Source organism: Puma concolor, chromosome E1, assembly GCF_028749965.1.
Source record: "Puma concolor isolate L17-30 chromosome E1, mPumCon1.1.hap2, whole genome shotgun sequence".
Taxonomy (NCBI): Eukaryota; Metazoa; Chordata; class Mammalia; order Carnivora; family Felidae; genus Puma; species Puma concolor.
The window spans coordinates 5,160,442-5,186,419 of NC_141680.1; the positions used below are offsets into that span (position 1 = coordinate 5,160,442).

At 51.2% G+C, this 25,978-nt stretch overlaps 1 protein-coding gene across 1 annotated transcript; it reads right to left on the minus strand.

Moving 5' to 3' along the window:
- Positions 1-2,278: 2,278 nt before the first annotated feature.
- LOC112857034 (myosin-3) lies at positions 2,279-24,670 on the minus strand. The gene is made up of 40 exons (XM_086686031.1): positions 24,545-24,670; positions 23,731-23,941; positions 22,520-22,663; positions 21,915-22,071; positions 21,450-21,477; positions 20,763-20,871; positions 19,543-19,635; positions 18,699-18,762; positions 18,522-18,620; positions 17,617-17,720; positions 17,392-17,530; positions 16,621-16,739; positions 16,388-16,537; positions 15,461-15,631; positions 15,052-15,358; positions 14,866-14,936; positions 14,177-14,264; positions 13,975-14,092; positions 13,452-13,575; positions 13,226-13,362; positions 12,875-13,130; positions 12,443-12,685; positions 12,175-12,351; positions 11,920-12,065; positions 11,749-11,839; positions 10,932-11,321; positions 10,703-10,829; positions 9,209-9,327; positions 8,854-9,050; positions 8,041-8,224; positions 7,220-7,385; positions 6,823-6,947; positions 5,284-5,592; positions 4,960-5,163; positions 4,752-4,877; positions 3,696-3,866; positions 3,504-3,608; positions 3,240-3,335; positions 2,992-3,129; positions 2,279-2,433 (listed from the first exon to the last, which is right to left on the minus strand). The coding sequence occupies exons 2-40, from the start codon at positions 23,932-23,934 to the stop codon at positions 2,407-2,409; spliced, it is 5,823 nt and encodes a 1,940-aa protein (XP_086542157.1). The 5' UTR covers positions 23,935-23,941; positions 24,545-24,670; the 3' UTR covers positions 2,279-2,406.
- Positions 24,671-25,978: the final 1,308 nt, after the last annotated feature.

A 25,978-nucleotide genomic window follows, 5' to 3' on the forward strand; every position in this document is an offset into this window, starting at 1 on the left:
AGCAAATGCACTGGCAAAGTTGTTCGTAACAGGAACTCTTAGGAAATTTGCTTTTCCGTTTTACCCTTCACAAAATTAAAGCCTACTAGAGATAGTCATGGATCGCTTCCAGAACCAACTGTTCATCACCTTCTCCTTTGTGGGAAATACGGTGCTTTGCTGATAAGAGGACATATCGGGTCCTACAGCCCCAGAGGTTTTGAAATTTGTGGCCCCAGTTCTGTGTAGAATGCATCAGGGCCTTGTCTATCAATTTGTGAAGTCTGAAGTTCTACAGAATAAGTTTACTTCAAAGATGGCCCTTCCTTCATTCCTTCCCTTCCTCCCTCCCTCTTTTCCTTCCCTCCTTCCTCCCTTCCTTCATTCCTTCCTTCTCTCTTCCTTTCTTGTATTTTAGTATGTATTTTTTCAAAGACTATTTCAGAAAACATAATCATAACATCACATTATACCTTGAAAATGAACAAGAACCCCGTGGCACTATCAAATATCCAGTCAATATTCAAATTTCACCAACGGGGAGGCGTGTGTGTGTGTGTGTGTGTGTGTGTGTGTGTGTGTGTGTTGTGTGTATGTCCCTCACAAGGCCGTGCTGAGCACTCGGTGGACAGGTCTGTTAAATATCTTTTAATCTATAGTTCTCCCTCCGTTTCTTTTATGTATTTTTCCATGTAATTTATTGATTGAGAAAACTGGATTTTTTTTTTTCAGTTGAGTTCCCCACATCCCGGAGTTTATTGGATCTCGGGTCCCTGTCGCCTACTGTGCGCTTCCATCAGGAGGTGCATAATGTAATGTCCGGTTGTCTGTGTTTTTGCGACACCGGTAGCCACAGTCCATCAGGGGCTCATGATCCATATCACAATTGTGACGTTCCAGTTTTTGCGACTTCTGTATTTACCCGTTTGACAACGAGAGACTGTCTGCTTCCCGGGGCACCCACCTCCCATGGAAGGCCACCTGTAAGCAGTCCTTATCACTTCTGAGTGGCTCTGAGCCACCGCCAGCCTTTTGGTCCAGCCTTGGGCCTGGGTCCCCATGGGACTTGTTCGCACTGTGACTTCCTCCCAGCAGCCGCCGCCCCAGAGAGCCATGTCACTTTGTAGTCTCAGTGTTCCCAGAAAGTATTGAAAGCAAGTCAAAGAGACACGGTCTTTGAGACAAAATTCTCTGAAACCACTGACACGTGAAGTCTGACATTGATATTGGCCTTCTTTCTAGTGACGGATCGAGGAGGTGCTAAACTCCATGCTGGGTGCTGAAGGGAACTCCCCGCTGGGCCTTTGATGCCCACAGAGTCTCTCCTCTTCTAGAATTGGACAGAGAAGGGAACTTGGCAACTCTTTCTGATAAGTTTCATTATGACAAGAAACAGATGATTCCGGGTTGGAAGGAGCTATTGCCAGCAGCAGCTCAGCCAGAGAGTTATAGTGACTTCCTGCCATTTTCCTCTCTCTTAAGGCAAAAGCAGGTTCACCCTGGGTAAAGGGTAAGATTTTCCGTTGTGAGGCTTTGAAATAGTGCAGACGGAGCCAGGGACTCAATGGTAGATTCAGACTGAGCTCTTGGACAGGCCCAACACCTGCTCCTTCATTTGTGTGTCCCTGATAGTTTGCACAGTGCTTTGCTAGACTCCAGGGGGCCTTCCTGGTAGGCTGTAGACAGGGGACTCTGCCCCTTGCCCTGTAACCCTATTCAACAGGAGACAGGATTTTCCCCGACCTGAACCTTTGTGTTTCCCTCATGTCATATTGAGGGGCAACTCTTTTAACAAACTCCCCCATTTTGCTCCCCCTGCCAAAGCAGTGGTTAATCTAGGAGTATCTTTTCCTTATGATCCAATCTCATATTTAAAAGCAGTCTTGGGGCACCTGGGTGGCTCAGTTGGTTAAGCGGCCGACTTCTGCTCAGGTCACGATGTCGCGATTTGTGGGTTCGAGCCCCACGTGGGGCTCTGTGCTGACAGCTCGGAGCCTGGAGCCTGCTTCCGATTCTGGGTCTCCCCGCCCCCTCTGCCTCTCCCCTGCTTGTGCTCTCTCTCTCTTTCTCTCTCTCCCTCAAAAATAAACATTAAAAAAAAATTTTTAATAGATAGATAAATAAATTAATTAATTAATTAATTTTTTAAAAAAAGCAATCCTCCTCTGTTCCCAAATACACACACCAGAGGAGTTTGTCAAGTCATCTGCCTACGGAGATTTCAACATTAGGCATAGAAATCCCCAAGCAATGAACCATTTCCACACAGGGAAGAGAAAACAAACACAATGCTACAGCCTTAAGTTGAAAAGGAAGCAAAGTTTAATGCATGAGAAGAAACAGCCACATGGGAATTAACTGTAATGGCCAGGAACCATGAAAATACACATTTTGCATATTTTCTGCCCTGTTCCAGAAGAGAGCTGCTCACTCTTCACTCTCATGGACCACCATCTGGAAAGAGAGTGGGCATTTTGAGTTGCGTCAGACAGCAGAGACACATTTCCTCCTGACCCCTCTCCCCACAAGCGTCAGGGAATTGCTTGCTTGGGTTTTTCAGGAGGACACAGGATATTTTTTGGACCTCAGGAGAATACACGACTGCATCCATGGAGGCAGTCACCCCATAGCCTGAGAAACTGGCCCCCAGGGAACAAGCCCCATCCTCAGGGACCTGGTACCCGTGGTTATTTGCCTATAGGTGCAGTGAATGAAGACCAGTGCCAGCAGAGGGCGTCTGAAAGATCTCAGCAGGAAAACGCTCCTTCCTTTTCAGGATGGTGTTTTAGTGCAAACTTGTGTTCCAGTGAGACTCATCTTAGCTAAATGACTTCAAGCAGACCCCTTGCTTTCCTGTGCCTGAGACTGACCAGTTCTAAAGTAAAGGCTCCTCCAAGGTTGCTTCCAGCTCCAAAGTGTCTGCATCACTGTGGGTTCTTCCCAGGTGCCCCGGAGCCACAACCCTCGCCTACACCTGCCGCTCTCCGTCTAGTGTCCATGGGGACCACTCACCCTGCTGGAGGTGAAGTCGCGGGTCTTGGCGCGAAGCTTGTTGACTTGAGATTCTGCAATATCAGCACGTTCCTCCGCCTCCTCGAGCTCGTGCTGAGCTTTGCGGAATTTGGTGAGATGCGCATTGGCTTGTTCATCCTAAAACCAAAGAGCCCAGGCAAGGAAGGTGAGCGCGCGCCTGTCTCAGAGCTCCCTGTGAGGGACAGGCCAGGCTGCTGTTGGAAAATCACAGTGTGTGTCAGACTTACAGCCTCCTCGGCCTGCCTCTTGTAGGATTTGACTTTCACTTGGAGTTTATCCACCAGATCCTGCAACCTCAGCACGTTCTTCCTGTCCTCTTCACTCTAAAAGCAAGGACACAGCGTGCGGCTAGAGGAGGGGGCAGAGTTGCACGAGGTCTGGCCACTTTCTCTGGGGCACTGGGTTGCTTCCTGTATTCTGGAGCGGGAACCCAGGGCGGTGTTTGCGCTTTGCAGAGAAAACGCTTTGCCGAAATGCTTTCTTTCACTTACCTGGTAGGTTAACTCTTTGACCCGCCGCTCATATTTCCTCAGGCCCTTGACGGACTCTGTGTTCTTCTTCTGCTCCCCTTCGAGCTCAAACTCCAGCTCCCGGATCTGCAGAAACGGGTGGGAAGTTAGTCTGGGGCTGGAGACCGAGCGGTCGAGGCCAGAGGCTCAACCAGCGCTTCCTCCCACAGGTACCCGCGTCTCCAGTTTCTGGATCTGCTTCTTCCCGCCCTTCAGGGCCAGCTGCTCAGCCTCGTCCAGACGGTGCTGAAGGTCCTTCACCGTCTGCTCCAGGTTCTTCTTCATCCGCTCCAGGTGGGCGCTGGTGTCCTGCTCCTTCTTCAGCTCCTCGGCCATCATGGCCGCCTGCAATTGCATCACACCACAAACCCACCAAGATGCATACAAAGGTCAGGTGCCCTGGAGCTACCGGAACCTGGGCACCCAAGGACCAGAGTCGTGCTAGAGAAAAAGGACGAGGGACAAGGCGGTCCCTGAGTCCACTCTTCCACAATGGAGCATGAGAAGTGCTACACCAAGTACAGAAAGTAACCCGACTAACACAGCCTCCGGGGACTAGATGGAAAATGGGCTCTTCCCTTTCTGACACTGGCCTCCTGGGACCTTCCTCACCGCCCCAGGAAGTTCTTTGCTTCATTATCACCAGCGTGTGTCTTCAAAGGAATCTGAGACCTGCAGAAGACCGAGTCGGTACCCACAGTGCAGGTTTGGGGATAGTGAGCCGAAGGGAAGGTGGGTAGGGAATGGAGGCGTGGGCGAGCAGAAGGGCTGCGGTGGTCCCCACAAGCATCAGGTGGCACTATGGGAGCTGTGTCTGGTGGGGACAAGCCCGCTCAGGCCCAGGCGGCTTCAGGCCAGGCCAGGTGACATTTAGTGAGATAGTGACATCTCAGAGTTTCATTTTCATGTCTGCAACAAGTGAGATGTTGAAGGAGAGAACAGCATACCTGTCTGTGGGGCTTAGAAATAGACTGTAGTCCTTTCCATTCTTTTTTTTTTTTTCCTCTGCCCCATTATTTATCACATTGGCCTTTTAAATGTGCGGAGGGGATGTGCTGAGTCGGATGGAGGGGAGGCAGATTGCAATTTGGGAGCAGAATGCACCCCACGTGTTCCCCCCGGGGAGGCCCCCAGCTGTCTGGTGGGAACTATCTCAGGCTTGGGAGAAGGAGGGGCTTTAATGAAACGCAGATTTGGCCGCCACACAGGGACAGCACGGGAGAGCCTTACATCTGTGATGGCCTTCTTGGCCTTCTCTTCCGCATTCCTGGCGTCCCTGCTGGCATCTTCAACCTCGCTCTGGAGCTGCGTGAGGTCCGTCTCCAGCTTCTTCTTGGTGTGGATGAGGCTGGTGTTCTAGGGCGGGGAGGAGGGCCATGTCACCGGGCGCGGGTCAGGCCCGGGTCTCTTCCCCTCCGCCGGCCCGCCCACCCCTCACCTGGGTGTGAAGCAGCTGCACCCTCTCGTTGGCGTCCAGGAGCTCCTGCTCAGCCAGCTTCCGAGCCCTCTCCGTCTGCTCCAGGGTCGCCCGCAGCTCCTCGACCTCAGCCTGCAGCAGGTTGGCCCTGCGCTCCACCATGGCCAGCTGCTCCTTCAGGTCCTCCTGGCCCCGGAGGGCGTCGTCCAGGTGTAGCTGGGTGTCCTAGGCGGAGAGTAAAGGAAAGGTCTAGTTGGCGTCGAGGCATGAGGGCCACGAGTCTAGTCGACATCTTTGAGCGCTTGCGGACGGGAGAGGCTTTCCCGCCAACGAGCCGTCCCAAACCTTCAGCTGCCCCTGGACGCTCCGGAGGTGCTTGAGGGTCTCCGCAGCCTGGCGGTTGGCGTGGCTCAGCTGGACCTCGATTTCATTCAGGTCCCCCTCCATCTTCTTCTTGATCCTGATGGCCTCGTTCCTGCTGCGCACTTCGGCGTCCAGGGCGCTCTGCATGGTCTCCACCGTCCTCTGGTAGTTTCTCTTCAGCTGCTCAATCTCTTCGTCTTTCTCGGCGATCTTTCTGTCGATTTCTGATTTCACCTGTGTCAGTTCAAGCTGGATTCGGAGGATTTTGGCCTCTTCATGCTCAAGGGCGGCCTTGGGAGAAGAAAAACACAGGAACAGTGCCCGTGAAGGAACAGAGCCTGCTACATCACCCTTTGTGGGGCATTTCATAACCGTAACTCAACAGCATTCAAAACTATCTTTTAAAAAATTCCCTTTTTAAAGAGCTGGTGAATGGATGAAAAAGATGTGGTTTCTATATACAATGGAATACTACTTGGCAATGAGAAAGAATGAAACCTTGCCGTTTGCAACAACGTGGATGGAACTGGAGGGTATTATGCTGAGTGAAATAAGTCAGTCAGACAAGGACAGATATCGAATGTTTTCATGCATATGTGGATCTTGAGAAACTTAACAGAAGTCCATGGGGGAAGGGAGGGGGAAAATAGTTACAGACAGAGAGGGAGGGAGGCAAACCCTAAGAGACTCTTAAATACAGAGAACAAACTGGGCGCTGATGGGAGGGTGGGGGAGAGGGGAAAGTGGGTGATGGGCATTGAGGAGGGCACTCATTGGGATGAACACTGGGTGTTGCATGTAAGTGATGAACCACAGGAATCTACCCTCAAAACCAAAAGCACACTTTACACATGGTATGTCAGCCAATTTGACCATAAATTATATTAAAAATAAATTTAAGGGGCGCCTGGGTGGCGCAGTCGGTTAAGCGTCCGACTTCAGCCAGGTCACGATCTCGCGGTCCGTGAGTTTGAGCCCCGCGTCAGGCTCTGGGCTGATGGCTCAGAGCCTGGAGCCTGTTTCCGATTCTGTGTCTCCCTCTCTCTCTGCCCCTCCCCCGTTCATGCTCTGTCTCTCTCTGTCCCAAAAATAAATAAACGTTGAAAAAAAAAATTTAAAAAATAAATAAATAAATAAATAAATTTAAAAATAAATAAAAAATTTCCTTTTTAACTTCAGTGCAGAAATCATATCTGTTTCACTGCCGTTTGTTTTTTATTATCTGATCAAACAGTAATAGCATCTAAATCATCCTATCCCTTAGGAGCATAAAGCGCCTTATGGATGCTTTAAATTCATCTAAGATTCTGCAAGATCTCAGTTTTAGACCTATCTTAATGTAATGATTTTTCCCCAATAAATCCAAGATAGTCCACAGGGGTTGTTTCATGCCGGCAGATAGGAAAGGAGCCGGCATCAGGACGGTGGCTTGGCAGAGATGGGAAGGGTGACACGGGGCGAGGCCAGCGGGCATCCCTGGTGGGAGCTGTCCCCACGGCTGCCTGCCCGGTGTCTGCTCACCTCCGCTTCCTCAAGAGCCAGCTGGATGTCTGCCTTTTCCAGTTCGATCTGCTTCCTTGATTTCTCCAGTTCGTGGATGGTCTTCCCATTTTCAGCAATTTGCTCCGTGAGATCTGCTATCTCCTCTGCAAAGAAATCAGTTTGGGTTTGCACGTGAGCGCCTCCCCACAAGCACCTGCGGGAGGCCCTGTAACCAGCCCGCCCTGGTTCTAAGGTGGCTGTTTCCCAGAGACAAGACAGCGGACAGACAGACAAGAGCTCCTCGGTCACCCCAGCGGGTGACGAGCGCTTTCTGGACATGCTCAGAAGGACGTGCGAGCAGGGATTTGCGTCCCGAAGCCATGCCCGCCCCGGTGACGGCACCAAGGCAGACGGCAGGCTGTCTAGAGCTGCTTACGCTCCAAATTCTTGTTCTCTCGTCTCACGGTTTCCAGTTGATCCAAGGCTTCCTCGTAGGCATTTTTCAGTTTGAAGAGCTCGGTGCTCAAGGACCGGGACTCCTTCAGAGATGCCTCCAGCTCTGTCTGGCTCTCCTCGCACTTGGTTTTCCATTCGGCTAGCACCTGGAACACAGGCATGGAAGGGGTCCCCTTCCTCAGCTCTTCTCCAAGCCCCGAACCAAACAGAAGCGTGCAGGTAGCTAAGCCTAGAAGTGCGGCTTCACTCGATAGCATCTGTTGCCTTAGATCCTTGTTCCTGATTATCTGGCTGATGGAGATTTCCTCCCACAAATATACCCGAGATCAGTAACATATCAGCAACAGTTGCCATCTCTAAAAAGCCCATGGATCCTTTGAGAAGGAATTCTCTGCCCTGAACTTCTAAAGATTTCCTTAAAACTTCGGTTCAAGTCAACCTTCATGTCCTACTAAAAGAGAGGCTTCCAGAGGGCCTCCCGAAGGGACCCGAGTTAGAGTCCCTCTGTCAGCCCCCCCCAGAAACACCAGCAGTGTGGGGAACGGAAACATATGGAACGGAACAACACTGTAGCAACTGGTTTGTCTCCCCCGACAATGCTTGAGAGGGGCCTCCACCCCCAACCCATGCCCGTTTCATTTTACACAGGAGGAAAAGCCAGCCCGGTGAAGTTCAGGGCTTGCCCAAGGTCACGCTGCCGGTCGGGCCGATCAGGACTGGGACCCAGCCTCCTCCTCCTCCCAGGACTACAAGGGAGTCCCCAACACCAAGCGTGCAGCTTGCATGGCGCTGACCCCACACCTTGTCAAAGTTCCTCTGCTTCTTGTCCAGAGCGGCGGCCATGGAGTTGGCCCTTTCAACGTCGACCATCAGGTCCTCGACCTCTCCCTGCAGCCTCTGCTTGGTCTTCTCCAAGGAGGCGCACTTAGCATTCACTGCCTCAACCTGTTCCTCAGAGTCTTGAAGGCGCTGAGCAAGTTTTTTCCTTAAAGAATATGAAAGAGAAGCAGATGCTATTTAAATCTCAATCCTCCTGAACAGCACTATTCATCAAGTTGGAAGCACTCATCTGTGTGACTCAAACAGCCGCCTGTTTTCATAAGCCCAGGAGAATTTCCCGTCTGCTAAAGCACAGTGATCAGTAACCTGCCTTGTCTCTAACCAAGATCAAGGTTGTTTGTCTTCATGAAATGTGCTGCTGCCAGGTCCCTCCAATGGCACACGCAGTGCCACATTAAAAGATATTAAGAGAGGTGAGGGAAGGGGCGCCTGGGTAGCTCAGTCGGTTGAGCGTCTGACTTCGGCTCAGCTCATGATCTCGGGGTCTGGGAGTTCGAGCCCCGCGACAGGCTCCGTGCTGATAGCTCAGAGCCTGGAGCCTGCTTCGGATTCTGTGTCTCTCTCTCTCTCTCTCTCTCTCTCTCTGCCCCTCCCCTGCTTGCATCCTGTTTCTCTCTCTCTCAAAAATAAATAAACATACAAAAGAAAAAAGAGGTGAGGGAACACCTAGTAATGTAACAAAACCATTCCCAAGTACATAGTTCAAAAGTCAGTGCCCTCTGTCAGTATCGTTTGAGAGTTCTCATTCCTCTAAAGGCAAACGGAGTTGTGTACTTGGCCTCCTCCAGCTCCTCTGTGCGCTGGATGGCGTCCGTCTCGTATTTGGTCCTCCACTGGGCCACCTCGCTGTTGGCCTTGGACAGCGCCCTCTGCAGCTCGGCCTTGCCCTCCTGCTCCTCCTCGTACTGTTCCCGCAGCAGGTCACAGTCGTGGCGGGAGGACTGCAGGGCGTGGGCCAGCGCATTCTTGGCCTGCAAGAGTCAAGGAAGAGGAGAGCCCCCAGTGGATTAGCATTTTGGTGTCTTGCACCGTGACCCTGCTCCCAGCGCCTCCTGAGTCAAGTTGCCGTGTTTTCCCACAGGTGGTAATGGAAGAGGAGATCAAGGAAGCACTCCCTTGGATTTCCTACCTTACTTTCTTCCTCTAACTGCCTCTTGAGCTCCTCTATTTGCTGGGTAAATGCTTGCTTGCTCCTGGAAAGTTGGGACACTATGCTTTCCTTTTCTTCCAGTTGACGACTCAGCTCACCTGTGTCCAGAAGGAGATATTTTCATTTTATTCACTTTTTCATTCATTCATTCATTCATTCATTCATTCATTCATTCATTCATTCATCCATCAAGTTCCTGCTATGTGTAAGGCACTGTGCTAAGATCTGGGGAGAGACTAAATGAGCAGGTGTGGTCCTTTCTTGGGGGAGAAGAGAGGTGTCCATGAAAAGGAAACCAAAGACACAACTGATAAGATATTGTCATAAACTCCTAGAAGCTTGGGGTAACTTTTGCCAATAAAACCCATTGAGAACGATTGTAAATTTAAACATTACCACCTAGGGACACCTGTGTGGCTCAGTCGGTTAAGCATCCAACTTCGGCTCCGGTCATGATCTCACAGTTCGTGGGTTCAAGCCCCACATCGGGCTCTGTGCTGACAGCTCAGAGTCTGGAGCCTGCTTAGAATTCTGTGTCTCCCTCTCTCTCTGCCCCCCCCCCCCCAACTTGCACTCTCTCCCTCTCTCTCTCTCAAAGATAAATAAAACATAAAAAAAAAAAAAAAAACAACCATTACCACCTAAAAACACCCATCAGAGCTTCCAGTGGCTGGTATTTCCAGCTGTTTGTTGGTTTGTCATGAAAGAGAACTAATGCTTTCTTAGGACTTTACAGCTAGTAATTTGAGGTTAGACTCTTGGGTAAAGGTGGTAGGTTGAGGTTTATATGCCTCTGCGGAGGGAAGAGGGGAGAGGTGGGGGGAGAGGCCTTATGACTCCAGAGGTGAATTCCCAAGAAATTCCCAAGGTTATTATAGAAAGTGGCAACTAAGCCTCTCTTCTTCCCTGTGTTGGTCGTGGCTGCTAGCAAAGGATTGACTGATTCACTGGGATGATGGGCTGGAGGAGCAGGGCTGGGGGCAGGGCACATTTCCTAGGTGAAAGCCCCAGATAATGTTTCCCTGTATTTCCACTACTACGCAGCAGGAGCCTATCCAAACCGGCCGTGTTTCTTGATCTATTGTCTGAAACACTTGACTGCATACCACATATCTGAATTCGTGCGTGGCAAGATATGGAAGAGCCAAGAGCCTTATTTCTAGTCCTGTTTCTGCCATTTAGATCCTTCTCAATGCAAGGTATTATTGGTGTTGAAAGAGCTTGAACCAGGTGATGTTCTGGATCCCTTCTCATTCTGGTCTGCTTCTCTTCACCCCTGTTTTTACTGAACTCTCAATGGTGCCCCCCCTTCATGATATTTTGAATGATCCCTTTTTTGTTATTCTAATGGCTTTTCTCTGATAATATGCTTTCCTAGAGGTTCTCACCACACAGTGCTGCCCTTTCCTGTCGACCAGTCGCCCCCCACCATAGGCGACCAGAAGGCGTGGCCCCTCCCATCCCATCGCTCACCAGCCTCCGTCTGCAGACGGGACTTCTGTGTGGCCAGCTCGCTCATGTTCCTTTGAATTTCCTCGTTCTTGCCCCTGGCCTCGCTTAACTGATCCTCCAGAGTTCGGCATATTTTATCTAGATTGGCCTAAAGGATTGAGAAGGGGGAGAGAACCAAGTCCATATTCAGACCGCAAAGACCCAGAGGCGGCTCTCCGCAAAAGCACTGGGCCCCGTCCTGCCAGAGCACCTTCGATTTAGACACGCTCTCCACATTGCTGGCCAGGTCGTCGATCTCCATCTTCAACTCGCTCTTCTCCTTCTCCAGCTTCTGCTTGACCCTCTGTAGGTTGTCTATCTGCTCCCCCAGCTCGGCCATGCTGTCCGCGTGCTTCTTCCTCAGGGTGGCCGCCGTGGCTTCGTGCTGCAGGGTGGCCTCCTCCAGGTCCCTGCGCATCTTCTGGAACTCGGCCTCCCGCTTCTTGTTCAGCTCGATCTGGGTGGAGGTGACGCCTCCCGCCTCCTCCAGCCTCTCGCTCAGCTCCTCCAGTTCCCGGGCGTAGTCGCTGCGCTGCTTCTCTGTCTTTGCACGGGTTGCCCGCTCTGCCTCAATCTCTTCTTCCAGTTCCTCAATCCGAGCCTGTGGAGGGCAGCCATTCACCCATGGGCAGTCGGTCCCTAGAGTGACTCACTCTGCATGTCAAGCATGGGCTGGTTTCCATTCTCATTAGATAAACCAAAGTTTAAGCTTCTCCTATAGGAGGAAATGTTGCTCATTTCCTTTAATACAAGTTTTTCCTGCCCCAGCATGGTCATTACCTCTGCAGTGACCAACCCAGGATATTGTCCCTTCAACTACATGTTGACCCCAAACACCTTTGTTATGTATTTTATTTTAAACTATGGAAAAATTGCTCATCGCTGCTGGGTCAGCCTAGCAGAAAGGCAACTGATGAGGCGGGCATTCCCATGGTCCTGCCCACTTGCTCGCAATGGCTTACAGCAGGCGGCACCCAGCCTACGGTGAGCGACCTTCATGTGAAAGAAAAGTCCAGGATTCCTCCTACCTGTAGCTCTTTGATCTTCTTCTGAAACTGGAGGCCCAGAGTCTGCTCATCTTCCATTTTGCTCTGCAGCTGACTGTATTCGAAATCCTTCCTGTGGAGGGAAATGTAGAATGTGTGAAGACAGAACAGCCAGAGACTTGGAAGACTGAAAGCAGTGGTTTTAGGACCTACTTCTTGAGCCTTTCATCCAGCTGCTGCTTATCGCTCTCCAGATCTAATATGGACTCTTGGGCAAGCTTCAAGTCTCCCTCCAGCTTCCTTTTGTTCCTTTCCAGATCTACACGGAGCTTCTTTTCTTGTTCTAGGGAGCTTTCCAGCTGAAAAGGACACCATATCCTTTTGAGAACAAATGCTCTGTACCAGAGGATTTGGGGGGTTCTTCCAACCCTGAAGTTCTGGGACTCCTAATTAGTACTATTTCCTTACATCATCGACTTGCTGCTCCAATTTGCTCTTGATTTTGCTCAGAGAGTTGACTTTGTCCTCTTCGGCTTGGAGGTCATCCAGGGTCTGCTGGTGGGCCTCTTGGAGGGCCTTCTTCTCCCTGGTCAGCTTTGCAATGGTTTCATCCAACCCAGCAAGTTCTTCAGTAAGGTTTTTAACCTAAGAAGAGGCCACAAGCAATTAGAAGAAGAAATAAAGTCTGGTTCGCAAGGACTACACGAAGCTGGAAAGACCCACGGAGAGAGAGTACCTTGTTCTCTGTGGCATGCTTCTCCTTTTCAACCTTGGCCAGGGTCAGCTCAAGGTCATCGATGTCTTTCTTGAGCTCTGAACACTCGTCCTCCAGTTTCCTCTTCTTGGCCGTCAGCTCGGCGTTGATCTCCTCCTCATCCTCAGCTCTCTCAGTCACCTCCTTGATCTTGGCCTCCAGCTGGAATTTGGCTTTGATCAGCTGGTCACACCTTTCCTCTGCATCCAACAAGTTTTCACTTTCCTTAAAAAAAAAAAAAAGAATCATGACTTCCTTTGATGAGATAAGGTTTGTGACATTTCCAGCACCTTGGTATACATGAAGTCCTTTATGAAGCACCCCAACTAAAAATCAAAAATCCCACCCCAAGTCCAGTTTTTCTAAATAATCAAATCCACAAGAAAGTTAAAAAAAAAAATTCTAGATACTCACAGCTTGCACTTGGAGCTGTAGGTCATTCTTCTCTTGTACTAGAGTCACCAATTTTTCCTCCAGTTCCTTCCTCTTCGCCTCTGACTTGGCGAGTTCATCTTTGGTTTTCTGAAACTCCTCCTTCATGGTGGCCATCTCCTTCTCGGTCTCTGCGCTCTTGAGGAGGGGCTTGATCTTGAAGAAGAGTTTCATCCAGGGCCAGTGCTTGACGTTCATGAAGGCGCGGACGTTGTATTGGATACAGAAGATGGACTCCCTGAAAAGAAAACATTGATTATTTCCAGGAGAGACCCCTCCCCCCACCGCCACCTTCCCCAAAGGGCTCATGCTTGAACAGAGACCCTCCTCGACCTTCTCTGCACCATCTTCTGGAATTCCACACGCATGAGAAACCCCCTGCACACCGCTTGTGTCCGGGTGATCAGTTTGGCCAGGCGGTCATCCCGCATTTCTTCCAGCGTTCCCAGCAAGCCAGCCTTGAAGAACACCTTCCAGGGGAGAAGGATGATATGAGTCTGTGTGCTGGAGAAGTCTAAAAGGGACTATGGGCCAGCATCTGTCAGAACCAAGGCATTACCTTGGTATGCCCAAATTTGTACTGAGTGTGGTCAATATCGATGGATGCCAGCAGCTTCTCACAAGCCTTCTTGCTGTCGATGAATTGTCCCTCAGGGATTGCGCTGGCATTCAGCACTCGGTATCTGCCATTGTAGATACAGGGACAATCATAGACCATCAACAAAGACATAAACCTTGGAGACCAACTAGTTTGGGCCTCTCTCCTAATAGGCAAGAAGGCCAAGGTCCAGAGAGGGAAAGAAACTCGCACACAGTCACACTGCTGGGTGATGGCCTTTAATCCAAGCCTCCTGATTCTCAGGGAAGGTCTTTTTCTGCCATATTGGATATCAGACAAGCTCTTGAGAAAACATGGAAGAAAGAAGTGCATACATACTTGGCCAGGAGGTACGTCAATCATTTTACCTGAAACTCTGTACCTGCTCTGTTGAAATGGGTCTTTTCATACCAATATTTCTCCCTCTCAAATCCCAGCATCTACACACCTCAGCAAGAAGTGTATATGACATTTTATCACACACCTTTGCTTAAAATCTCCATACAGAATCCTATTTGGGAATCCCTTCCTGCAAATGCGGATGCCCTCCAGGACACCATTACACCGCAGCTGGTGCAGGACAAGGCTGTGTTCCATGGCCCCTGAGAAGAGAGGTGAGAAACATCAGCTTCACGCAGGATCTCCTGGAAACTGGGCACCATGTACAGCGCCAGCAGGTGTCTTACCTGGAGTTTTGGTTTCATTGGGGATTATACAGCGCACAAAGTGAGGATGAGTCGTTCTTAAATTTGACATCAACTTGTTGAGGTTTTCCTAAAAGAAAGAGACTACATTTGACAGGCTGCTGTAGGCTTTTACAGAGACAGAGATATATCATAATGAAAAATGAGGCATCTGTTTTGAACTTACCATGAATTGTAAAGGACGAAATCTTTTAACTCTTTGTTTGAATACCCCAATGGCTAGAGGTGCAGGCAAGTAACCGGTAACAATAGCCTTTTGCTTCACAGTGAGCTGGAGACTAACCATGTACAAAATGCTCTCTGAAATCAATTCCCGAAATGCATCTGGCTCCACAGGGAGCTTGGGATGCTATTGCCTGTGTCCTTTTGGCAACTTGGAAGGTTTGTGCTGAGGACTCACCCCCTAGGCCATCTAGCCCAACTCCTTGCTGTACAAAGTGATAATCAAATTCTGACCCACATTTGTTACACCTCATTTACATATTTGTATATTTATATAATTATTATATTATTATAGGTTCATATTTTATCAAACTGCCACTCAGCTCCCTAAGTAACAGCAATCAGATTGAGACCACATTACTATTCTTGAATAAACCAAGGTTGTCTCCATTGCTCATTTTGCAATCGCTTAAACCAACGGCAAGCAAATAAACTTGTATTTTTCTTACCCTGAAGAGGGCAGACACAGTTTGGAAAGAAGAACCCTTCTTCTTGGCAACTTTCTTCTTTCCACTGTCAGCTGAAAGACATAAAAGATGGCTCACACTCTTATCAGATCTACAGGGATCTTTTGGGCCTGTGAACTGAGGCACAGGAGATAGCACGGACACAAGGCGCTCTGTGGAGTCTGTTACCATCTGCCGTAGCAAAGGTGGCGTAGAGGTGTGCCAGGAGCCTGTTGGAGGACTTCTGGTATAAGCCGACCACGGTCTCGTTCAGCGGGTCCTTGTTCTTCTCCAGCCAGCCCGAGACACTGTAGTCCACAGTGCCCGCATAGTGGATCAGCGAGAAGTGGGCCTCAGCCCTGCCCTTGACCACCTTGGGCTTCTGGAAGTTGCTGGACTTGCCCAGGTGCTGGTCGTACAGCTTGTTCTTGAAGGAGGTGTCTGTGGCCTTGGGGAACATGCACTCCTCCTCCAGGATGGAGAAGATGCCCATAGGCTGGATTAAAGCAAAGCAAAATGCGTGTAAGGTACACGTGAGCTGCAGCAGTGAGCCGCAGAGTAGACAAGACGAGGTTACTGAGTGGACGGATCAGGACACCTTCTCGATGAGCTCGATGCAGGCAGCCAGGTCCATCCCAAAGTCGATGAACGTCCACTCGATGCCCTCCTTCTTGTACTCCTCCTGCTCCAGCACGAACATGTGGTGGTTGAAGAACTGTTGCAGCTTCTCGTTGGTGAAGTTGATGCACAGCTGCTCCAGGCTGTTGTACTGATGCCAAAATACAGAGTTCACATGCAAAGTTAGACTTCGAAAACCAAAGACCCATCAGCCTCCCTCTTCACTGCCTCAGGCTCTGCCAACTCATTCATTCCCCGCCCTCCCCCCCCCCCCCCCCCCCCCCCGCCACGGGCATGTTCTTCAGGGTCTAGCCCAGATCACATCTCCTCCTTGGAGACTTCTCTTAACTTCTAGCTAGAAGGTGTTTCTCTGTCCCACGAGTCCCCGTGGTCGGGATCTCTCCTGTGCACCAAGCACGGTCTGCTTATTTTGTAGTTACTCTTAGGTGCACAGTACATACCTTCTGTTTTCCTCTACAAACTACAAGCTCATCTTTCATTCGCCAGCATGTCTTGTGTCTCTTGTAGACACAAAATATATGCTCTCACAGATGGCTATATGAGAACCTAGAACAGCAGGGTATTTATGTGAAAATCCCGTGACTGGCTTATCAACTTCTCTATGTGGCTGGCTCTTCCTATGCCAATAATTGCATTTGAGTTCTTTCTTTTATCCACTTCACAATGTCTTTTATAAAATTCCACTTACCACGCATGTCCTCCTCTCTTGAAATTATACAGCCCCCCACCCCACAAAGTACTTCTCTTCTACCTGATCCACCCTACGGTGCCCTACATGGTGTGCTGCTCTGACAGGTTGCTCACCTCAACCTGTTCCCTCTAGGATCATCATGACCAGTCCCTCCACACACAGCCATGTGAAGACATGAGCACTGGGAACACAAACCTCAAAGATCTCAAAGCCCGCAATGTCCAAAACACCAATGAAGTGTTGTCTCGGCAGCTTTGTGTCCAGTTGTTGGTTGATGCGAGTGACCATCCACAAGAACAGCTTTTCATAAACTGATTTGGAAAGGGCATTCACAGCATGGTGGACCTGTTAGAGGAAAGGTCACTGGGGTTGGAAGGTGATGGCCGTCAGGTGCCTGTGTCTCTCCCAGCCTCTAAGCAGCCACTTACCTGATCCACGGTTTGACCTTTGGTAACGTACTCATTCCCAACTTTCACTCTGGGGAAGCACAAAGCCTTCAGGAGGTCCGAAGAGTTTAGGCCCATCAGATAGGCTGTTTTGTCGGCCACTGCCAGGAAAAGAAAGACAGAGGGACACCCGTCAGGCTTGGCAAAGTAGAGGAACCACTCTGAAAATCATCCAGATGTTTCAAAGCTTGGTGAAGGTTGTCTTGTTTTACGTTCCATATCTGTATATTTTTAAAAAACGTTTATTTGTTTTTGAGAGACAGAGCATGAGTGGGGGAGGGGCAGAGAGAGAAAGACACACACACAGAATCCGAGCAGTCTCCAGGCTCTGAGCTGTCAGCACAGAGCCCGATATGGGGCTCGAACCCACATACTATGAGATCATGACCTGAGCCAAAGTCGGATGCTCAAACAACTGAGCCACCCAGGCACCCATGTTCCATATCTTTAAACTGCTGGTATGTGGCCAACGGAAGCCAAGTCACTCAGAGGATATGATAGCTTTTATGAAAAGGTAGGACTGGGTTCCGGAAAGCCCTGGTCATGTCTCATTGCCTCGGAAACAAGCCCATTCCAGTGATTCAGCAAATGGGGATGGTAACACTAGGCATCAGAGCCCCAGAGAGGTCCACCTCTCCAGGTGGAAGAAGGATTAATTGCTTTCAAACGAGGCACCAAATGATCTCCACGGACTCCCCTCCCCCCCCACCCCCCCCCAGCTTGGGCTTATGTCCTGTTGTGGTGATTTTGTACCTTCGGTGCCGTCAGGCTCTGCCTGCTCTTCCCGCTGCTTCTGCTTGAACTTCATGTTCCCATAGTGCATCACGGCGCCTGTCAGCTTGTAGAGTCCAGACTTCTCTTCTGGGGTGAAGCCCAGGATGTCGATGGCGCTCTGGCATTCAAAGAACAGCATGTTAGTCCACGGACCCTTGTGATGGAGGAGGGGCACCCGACACGTATTGCCTCTGTTCTACTTACGTCGGTAGCCAACAGCTCCTCCGCGTCATCAATGCTGGCCACCAGGATTTCACCCTGGCTGATGAACGGGTAGTCGTAAGGGTTGGTTGTAATAAGGAGCAGCTCTGAAATGACATTCAAAATCAAGAGGTCCCCCAGGTGCAAAGAAAACATCCACCCAGTGGATTTGAGCTCCTGGATTCTGGGCTGAGGTTCTCACTGCTGGAGTCCAAATTGAGCTTAGAGTTAGAAATCTCTTCAACAGCTTCCCACTACTCAGGCTGTGGCTGACCATTTAAAGTCCAGGGAAGACTTTGCAGCCTGCCCAGGCAACGTAGATTAGGAGCCCGAGAGAGCATTAGAGTTCTCTTGCCTTGCACATGAATGGTGCATATCAGTGTAGGTTGGGAAAATTTAATACAGAAAACTGGCTTAGTGGGGTCAGGAGAGGAGCCCCCATGGAGGGGAAGCACAGGTGGTTTTCCAAACCCCTTGAAAGGCTGCAGCCTGTTTCCAGGCTTGGGACCAGAAGGCGGGCCGAGTACAGCCAATGAGCAAAGAGCCTGCTCACCTAAGCCTCTGTTGGGTGTGGAACAAGGGGCCAGGTGAATAGCCTGTCCTGGTGCCTCGCGGTATTTGGGGAGAGGTTGGGTCCTACGTCAGAACACTAGGGGGCGTGGAAGGACAATTAAATGCCTAGTTGTTGAGAAGGTGATTTTGGAACCAGTGCTAAATCCAGCCATGGTTTCATCTTGTTCCTGTCCACTGGATTCTGGTTTTTTGTCTTTTGTTTTTTTCCAAATTGACCCATCACTGTCAAAATAGCCACATCTATTCCTAAAACAGACTTCTTCCGTTGGCTACCTAGTCCCCTATATACTTGCAACTTTCCTTGGTCCAGTGACGCCAGAGCCCGGACGCCTCACCTATGAGCTCAGGCTTCTTGTTTGAAAGAATCTGGTAGAAGATGTGGTAGCTTCTCTCAGCCTTCAGCTGGAAGGTCACTCTTGATTTTTCCAGCAGATCTATGAACACAAACATGGCACTGTTTTCCAAACTGGCCCCACCACCCCGAGCTGCCATCCTGTCTGTTATCTACTTACACGTTTCAATATCTGCGGAGGCCAGCTTCCCGGTGGTTCCAAAATGGATTCGGATGAACTTGCCCTATGGGAGGTGGGGCAAGGAAGAGACACCAATGTCTAAGCGGTTCCAAGTGTTCCCGCTAGTCTCTTGGGCAGTGTGAACAGGAGCTTTATTTCCCTACCTAAAATTGAGTATGTCTCCTTCTCCCTTCTCTGTCCATTTTGAGGGCCCCCCTTTCTTCCATGCCCTTTGCTCCACATTTCCTCCAAACAGCTCCCACCCCATCCAGTCATAAGGTAACAGAGTGATTTTTTTTTCAAGATGCAAATCAAACCATGTCACTTCCCTGCTTACAGAATCCCTCAGTAGCTTCCTGAATAAAACCCAACCCCCTTCTTGTGGCCTCCACATGACCAGACCTCTGTCTTCCTCTTCCCCCACCTCTTGGGACCTACCTCCTGCCCACCTTGCTGCCACCATGAGAACTCTCTCGGGTCCCTTGACTACATAAGGTCTCCCCCCACCCCAGAGTGTGCTTGCTTTTCCCTTTGTCCTTCCTCATCCTGCAGATCTTGGGGTTCATGGGCCAGTACCCCCCCCCCCAGATCCCTTTTCTACCATTCCTGTCTTAAGGAGATCCTGCCCCCAGTCACTCCATCACACGCCCCATTTGTGGAGCTTTTCATGAAGGCATCATTATCTGAAATGGTCTGGTTGCTGTGTTCTATTCCATCATTGCCTGTCTCCCCCCACCCCCCACCCCCCCCCCACACACACAGCCTGTTGCCTCTGAGAGGACAGGAAGATTGCCTGTCCTGAGGGCCCTAGAGAAAACCCCAGCTGAACTGAACTCAGACTCACAAAGCGAGATGAGTTGTCATTCCTCACGGTTTTGGCATTCCCAAAAGCCTCCAGCAACGGGTTGGCGCTGATGATTTGGTCTTCCAGCGTCCCCTAATGCAAGGAATCGTGGGAGGAAGAAGCCGCAAGGGACAGGGGGAACCACTCCCTGGCCCTGTCACTCCCACCCACCCTTGCTGTCCAGGGCAGAGCCCATCCCTCCTTGACTTTTCCAGTTCAAGTACCGACAAATCCTCAACATGGCCCACTTCACACCCTCTTGCTGTTTTGTAATACAGTGAAACCTTGGATTGCGAGTAACTTGTTTTGTGAGTGTTCCGAAAGACAAGCAAACACTTCTAATAAATTTCAACTTGATAAATGAGCAGTGTCTTGCAATACAAGTAGTACATGATGCTCAATGTCACATGATCCCAACTGAGCCAATGGTTCTCGAAACTCACTTTGATAACATGAGTGCTTTGGATTACAAGCCTGTTTCTCCAATGAACTCTGCTCGCAAACCAAGGTTTTACCGTCCTTGGGTACACTTGGGTGTCTTGATATAAAATTCCCATAATGCTTCATTCAGTCCCTCGGTTCTTCAGTTAGTTGGGTCATCTGCATTCATTTTGTACTGTTGTCATCTGTTTGTTTGGAAAAGCACGTGTGGCTACAGTTTTCCTAAACTGGTGCATGTGATTCTGCCATAAAAAGAAAAAGCTCTCCTGGCACCTGGGTGGCTCAGTCAGTTAAACCTACTTTGGCTCAGGTCATGATCTCGCGGTCTGTGAGTTCACGGTCTGTGAGTTTGAGCCCCGTGTCGGGCTCTGTGCTGACAGCTCAGAGCCTGGAGGCTGCTTTGGATTCTGTGTCTCCCTTTCTCTCTGTCCTCACCCGCTTGTGCTCTCTCTCTCTCTCTCTCTCTCTCTCTCTCAAAAAGAAATAAACATTTAAAAGATCAAAAAAGAAAAAAAGAAAAAGCTCTCTGAGCTGCTCCCCAAATGACCTTCCTTAGTTAAGCCTTACATCCCTGTTTCGTAGGAAATCACAGGATCTGGTCGTGTAAGCTCGACCCCACACTGGGTTGTCTGCAGTCGCGGGCTTTCTGAGGACTTCAAGTCTGAGCCAGCCCTCCTTGCCTTGAAGAGAGGGGAATGTGGCCTCCTCACACCCCTCGCTGTGAGGCTGAGACCACGGTCACAAGCAGAAGCATGGCAAACCCCTCCCCTTCCCTATACCTTCATCTTGGAGTCCTTCTTCTTGGCCAGGTCTCCAGTAGCCGCAATTGTTGCAAAGTACTGGATGACCCTCTTGGTGTTCACAGTCTTCCCTGCCCCGGATTCTCCGCTATTTGTTGTGACCCAAAGAGAGAGAGAAAGAAACACGTCCTGTAGGTATCAACTGCCTCCCCAAGATGTCACACAGAGGCCTGGACATACCCCTGAGCCACAGCAGACACACACCTACTAGACCAATGTGAGAAACTACTCAGAGAGGCAGAGGCCCCAGGGAAGCCTCATCACTTCTGAGCTGCCCCAGTGGCGGGCGATCCCAGTTTCCTGAGACCTTGCACATACCCTCTTGCCCGTCACCATCTCCATCTTTTTATCACAGACTCTGCTTTAGGTACTTTCTATTTAAAAAAAATTTGTTTAGGCTTCTTTACTTATTTTGAGAGAGACAGAATGTGCAGGGAAGGGACATAGGGAGAGGGAGAGCGAGAATCCCAAGCAGGCTCCGCACTGTCAGTGCAGAGCCCGATGCAGGGCTCGAACCCATGAACCGTGAGATCGTGACCTGAGCTGAAATCAAGAGTCAGACACTTAACCGACTGAGCCATCCAGGAGCCCCCTTTCTAATCCACAGAGTAAACAGCACCTTTGCCTCCTGCATTGGAGACAAAGAGCCACAGCTATGACACTTACGTGATCAGAATGGACTGGTTTTCACGGTCTGCAGGAGGAGAAAATAAAATAGAGTTGATGGCAGCAGAAAGAACTTCCCCATTTTGTCAGGCGGTCCAGGTTCACTACGCCGGTCCTCTTGCCTGTAGCATTCTGTGTGGTCCCAGGGGTGGCTCCAAGAGCCTCCTCTTTGACAGTAAGACTCAGAGGGTAAGGCTCTGCTTCAAACCAGCCAGTGGCTTCTCATCTAACCAGACTGGACCACATGACATTGGCAATCTTTATTTTCACCCCGTAAACCTGTCGGTTTCATAGGCTTTATGCAACGCTTGCATTCAACCCAAACTCTCTAGCAGGCCCCTGCAAGGCCCTAAAAGATCTGGACCCTTTCAGCCTAAGTCCCTCTACCCTCCTCTCTTCGTGCTGGAGGGTACAGGCTGGCCCTCCATTCCAGCGCCCCCCCCATCCCCCCCTCCAGAGACGCACCTGTCAACATGAACTGATAGGCATTGTCAGAGATGGAGAAGATGTGGGGCGGGGCCTCCTGGCGCTTCTTGCCTCGGTAGCCCTCCACCACCTCGGGGTTATACACCGGCAGCCACTTGTAGGGGTTGACGGTGACGCAGAAGAGGCCCGAGTAGGTCTGTGGGAGTGTAAAAACGGGGTGTGTGTGTGTGTGTGTGTGTGTGTGTGTGTGTGTGTGTGAAAGCCTTTGCTTTTATTATTATCTCACTTTCCTTATGCTAAACTTGTAAAGGAGAGATTGATTTCTCTTCAGCGATGGGGCAGATGACTGAGAGAGGGGAGCCGCTGGCCCTCTGGCAAGTGACCCTGCCCAGACCCGGAGCTCAGCCTGGCTTTCCTGCCCCTGCCTTCCCTCCCTGCTTCCAGCCTCTCTTCCCAGTCCCCTCTTCCTCTGTCACCTGCTGTCTGTCTCTAACCCCTTCCCTCATCCTCTCCTCCCATTTCCCCTCTTTTGTTGGACAGCTGAGTCAAACACTAGGCTTTCTGATGCTATTACCCACACAAATGTCCCCACCTGCCCCCACCCCCCAGCACCATCAGATGCCCCAGGAAGTGTGGGCACTCACATAGATCATCCAGGAGGTGTACCGGTCCTTGAGGTTGTACAGCACGGCTGGCTCGTTCAGGTGCGTCAGCATGGCCATGTCCTCGATCCGGTCGAACTTGGGGGGGTTCATTGCATACACGTCCTCGGGTTTGACCACCAGGGTCTGCGTGGGAAGAGATACAAGGACTACCTGGGGTCCGCTGTGTGTTTTTCCCCCTGCAGGTATCTGTCTGGATCCCACAAAGAGCCTGGATCCCAAGGGGCAAGCCCTGGGGAAAAGGCCCCTCTGACAGCAGGAGAAGTTGGGGCAGTGACAGCACGTGATTGTTTCTGTCACTCGGGGATTGTGCTTTTTGCTCTCTGCAATGGTCCCATCTCTGGGCAAGGCTGGTGGGCGGGCAACCTGCCTTCTCCTGGCCTCAAGCAGGGATCTACTTAAACCACCCCATGCAACTAGCCCTCCTTGGGACGGGTCCAGACCATCTTGCTTATGTCTGGCTTTCACCTTCCCTGCTGCCTCGCAGACCCACTCTCAGCTTCGCCACCTGCCGCATCCCAAGAGCCACCCTCCCGGAGCCCCGGTGCATGGTGGCACCGAAGGGCAATTCTCACTGCCTGTTTTCTTCACCCCGACCCACTGACACTATTTCCTCTTCTCTTTCAGATTTTCTTGTTCTTCTTTTAATTTTCTTTTAAACTTTTCTCGGAACGTTTCCAGATTCTTCTGGACTCGATTCTGGAAAGTAGTGAAGTCCAGAATTTCTCCAAGCACCCCCACAATGTTCTGGGCCGGAATGTAATAGGCCACATAGAGGGAGGCTGCCTTTTCACATGGCGCCTGTGTGGTCCACTAGGACCCCCTACCCGTTTCCCATACTTCATACTTTCCATACTTCCTCAGGTGGCTACCACTAGAAGGAAATAGGGAAACCCAGGCTACCAAGCGAGAGTGTTTTACTAAGGGAGATCTTCTCGCAGTTGGACTCCCAACCCCACACCCCTGCGTTGCCCCTAGAGTGCTGTGAACATCAGCAAAGGCTCCTGAACGCGAATCGCTTTAACCAGTCACAACCGGGATCTTCGCCCACCCTGCAGCCTGAGGCCAGCGTTACTAGGCTTTCTCCGAGGACACCAGGGAAGCCATGTGGGCGCGGGCAGGGGCACAGACGCTGGGACCCCAGGGACGGACAGAGGGCCCAGCGGCCTGCAGGGGGCGTGCGCAAGGCTTACCCGGTTGTCTTCGGTTTCCACCGTGACCTTCCCATCCTGAGTACTCTTAATTCTCCCCTTGGCGTATTCCTCCTTTGAGTCGACCACAAAGCAGTAGGTTTTGGCATCAAAGGGCTGGTTCTGAGCCTCGATCCTCTCCTTTTCCGACTTCCGGAGGAAAGGAGCGGCGATGCCGAACGCTTCCATCTCCGTGTCACTGCTCATGGTGTCACTGGAAGGCGGACCAGCAGGTGAGCCCTGGAGGGGACCCCACCCCATTCCAGGCCCGAGTCCCTGCGGCTCTACCTGAGCCGCCCTTCACTCCCCGGGGCTCCACCCACGGGACCCCAGGGCTGCAAAAATCAAATGTGCACATATTTGCCCGGTGGGTTCTCTGCACAAAATGCACAGAGCACGGGAAATCCAGGCTCTGACCAGTTGAGGCTTGGATGGGAAGGGGCCCCAGGGCCGAGTGCAGCTCTCTGCACCTCACTTTCCTCTTCTGCGAAGCCCAGGCGGTGCAGAGGGAAACTAGACAAATAAGCGCCATTCTTCAAAGGCAGGGTGCTAAGTGGCAGATCGCTAAGGAATTTGGGGGCCGTTTGGATTCAAGGTGCTCTCTCCTCACACAAGGAAGCCTCTGCTTCCTTCGGTTGCTAAGACTACAAGTGGCGTCAGATGCCAGCAACTGTCTGGAAGTTTCCTCTCCAGCCTAAGTTGTGCTTGTCTGAGCCCTCTTGGCTCTGAGCCCTGAAGGCCACTGGGAGGCAGGAGAAACTGGTAACCTTGAATTACCTGGAGCCTTCCAACCGCAGAGGGACTGGACCTTTCTTACCTGGAGAGTCACACCCACAGGAAGGCAGCAGGAAGCAGCAGCCGTGGAAAACCTGACCTGCAATAAATACGCAAAAGGCAAAGTCAGGGCACGTGGGAGCATCCGGTTCAGCTTTGAAACGGCTCTCTGTGGGATAACTAAGTAAGACTGACAGACAAATGACTTAGGAAGGGCCTTGGCCCAGAGGCAGCTGGAGGAGCAGGTGGGACGTGACCCACAAGTAAGCCATTAAGGCAGTAAAAACCCAGGCTGCCCCCAAATCTGGCTGCTATCAGCAGGGCCTGCCATTTAGAACTGGGCAGGAAGGTCGTAATCCCTGTTAGGAAGCTTGTGGTTCCCGCAGGGGCAGGTCTCCTAGACTTCGATGAGCAGAGAAGATTCCCTGACATTGGCTCCCGGCCGCACAGCCAGCGTGGGCTTGAGGGGACAGGGCACGGGACAGACACACAGCCCAGGTGGGCAAGGTGAGGGCAGGGAAGGCGCTGCGTCCCGCCGGCCGTCTGCACGGATCAGAGACGCCAGGGGAGTACAGCGAGCCATGGCGGACAGGCCACGGTCCACGGCGTGTGCAGCCGGTTCCTGCCCAAGAGGGCGCTCGACCACGAGGTCAAGGGGAGAGTGCGGAGGTGGAAGGAGGGCCTGAAGGCCCCCTGCTTCGGTGGCTTGCTGGAGGCAGAGGCGGATGGCCACTTGGCCCAGAGAGATCCAGCTCCACATCTAACTGATTTCTTACCAGAGCCAGGCAGGGCCCGCACCAGCACCCAGCCACTCGGAGTCGGTGTCCCCCCGGGACGCAGAGATGAAAAGGGCCCCCAAGAGGGGCGCTGTGACTTACCTCCGCCCAGGGAGAGAGGGAGCTACAGAGGGGCTGCTGCCTCCTGGGCTTTTATAGGCCCCCCGCCAAGCCCACGGCTCAGCCCTTCTCTATATTTGGAAAGAGAGTGACCGACACCACAGGCCGAGAACCAGCTCCTTCCTCACGTTTTTTTTGGTCGTTGCCAAGGGACAGGTATATATAGAAATGAGCGGGATCCGTCACCATTTTCCAGCTGTGGAGGTTGGAAGTTTGAGATGCCTTTCTCTGAGCTTGGGGCTGGCACGGCCTCACCCGCAGGGATGTAAGTGGCCATCTGGCTGCAGAGGGCCCGGTCCACAGGCGGCTGGCGCTTGGCGGTCAGGGCGAGCTGGGCCCTGAGGCCAGAGTGCAGCCCATCCCACCGCGTGGCAAAGGGGACGAAAACTTAAATCCTCTGGGAATTGTGAGCAAGACTTTTGTCACAACACAGGGCTGGGACCAGGCTGTGCGACGGTAGAGTTTGTGCCGGGAACAATACCAACAACAACACCCATAATAGTAACTCCTCCGTCACCTCCCCCCTGCTGCTTTCACCGTGTAACTTTCTGCCTTATTAGGATCATTTTTAACTTAATCCT

Excerpts from the sequence above, each read along its gene's own strand:
- LOC112857034 (XM_086686031.1), bottom strand. The coding sequence starts at position 23,934 with ATGAGCAGTGACACGGAGATGGAAGCGTTCGGCATCGCCGCTCCTTTC. Across the intron at positions 13,131-13,225 it reads CAGAAGATGGTGCAGAGAAG|GGAGTCCATCTTCTGTATCC; the intron begins GTCGAGGAGGGT and ends TTTTCTTTTCAG. Across the intron at positions 5,164-5,283 it reads GCGTCCAGGGGCAGCTGAAG|GACACCCAGCTACACCTGGA; the intron begins GTTTGGGACGGC and ends CTCTCCGCCTAG.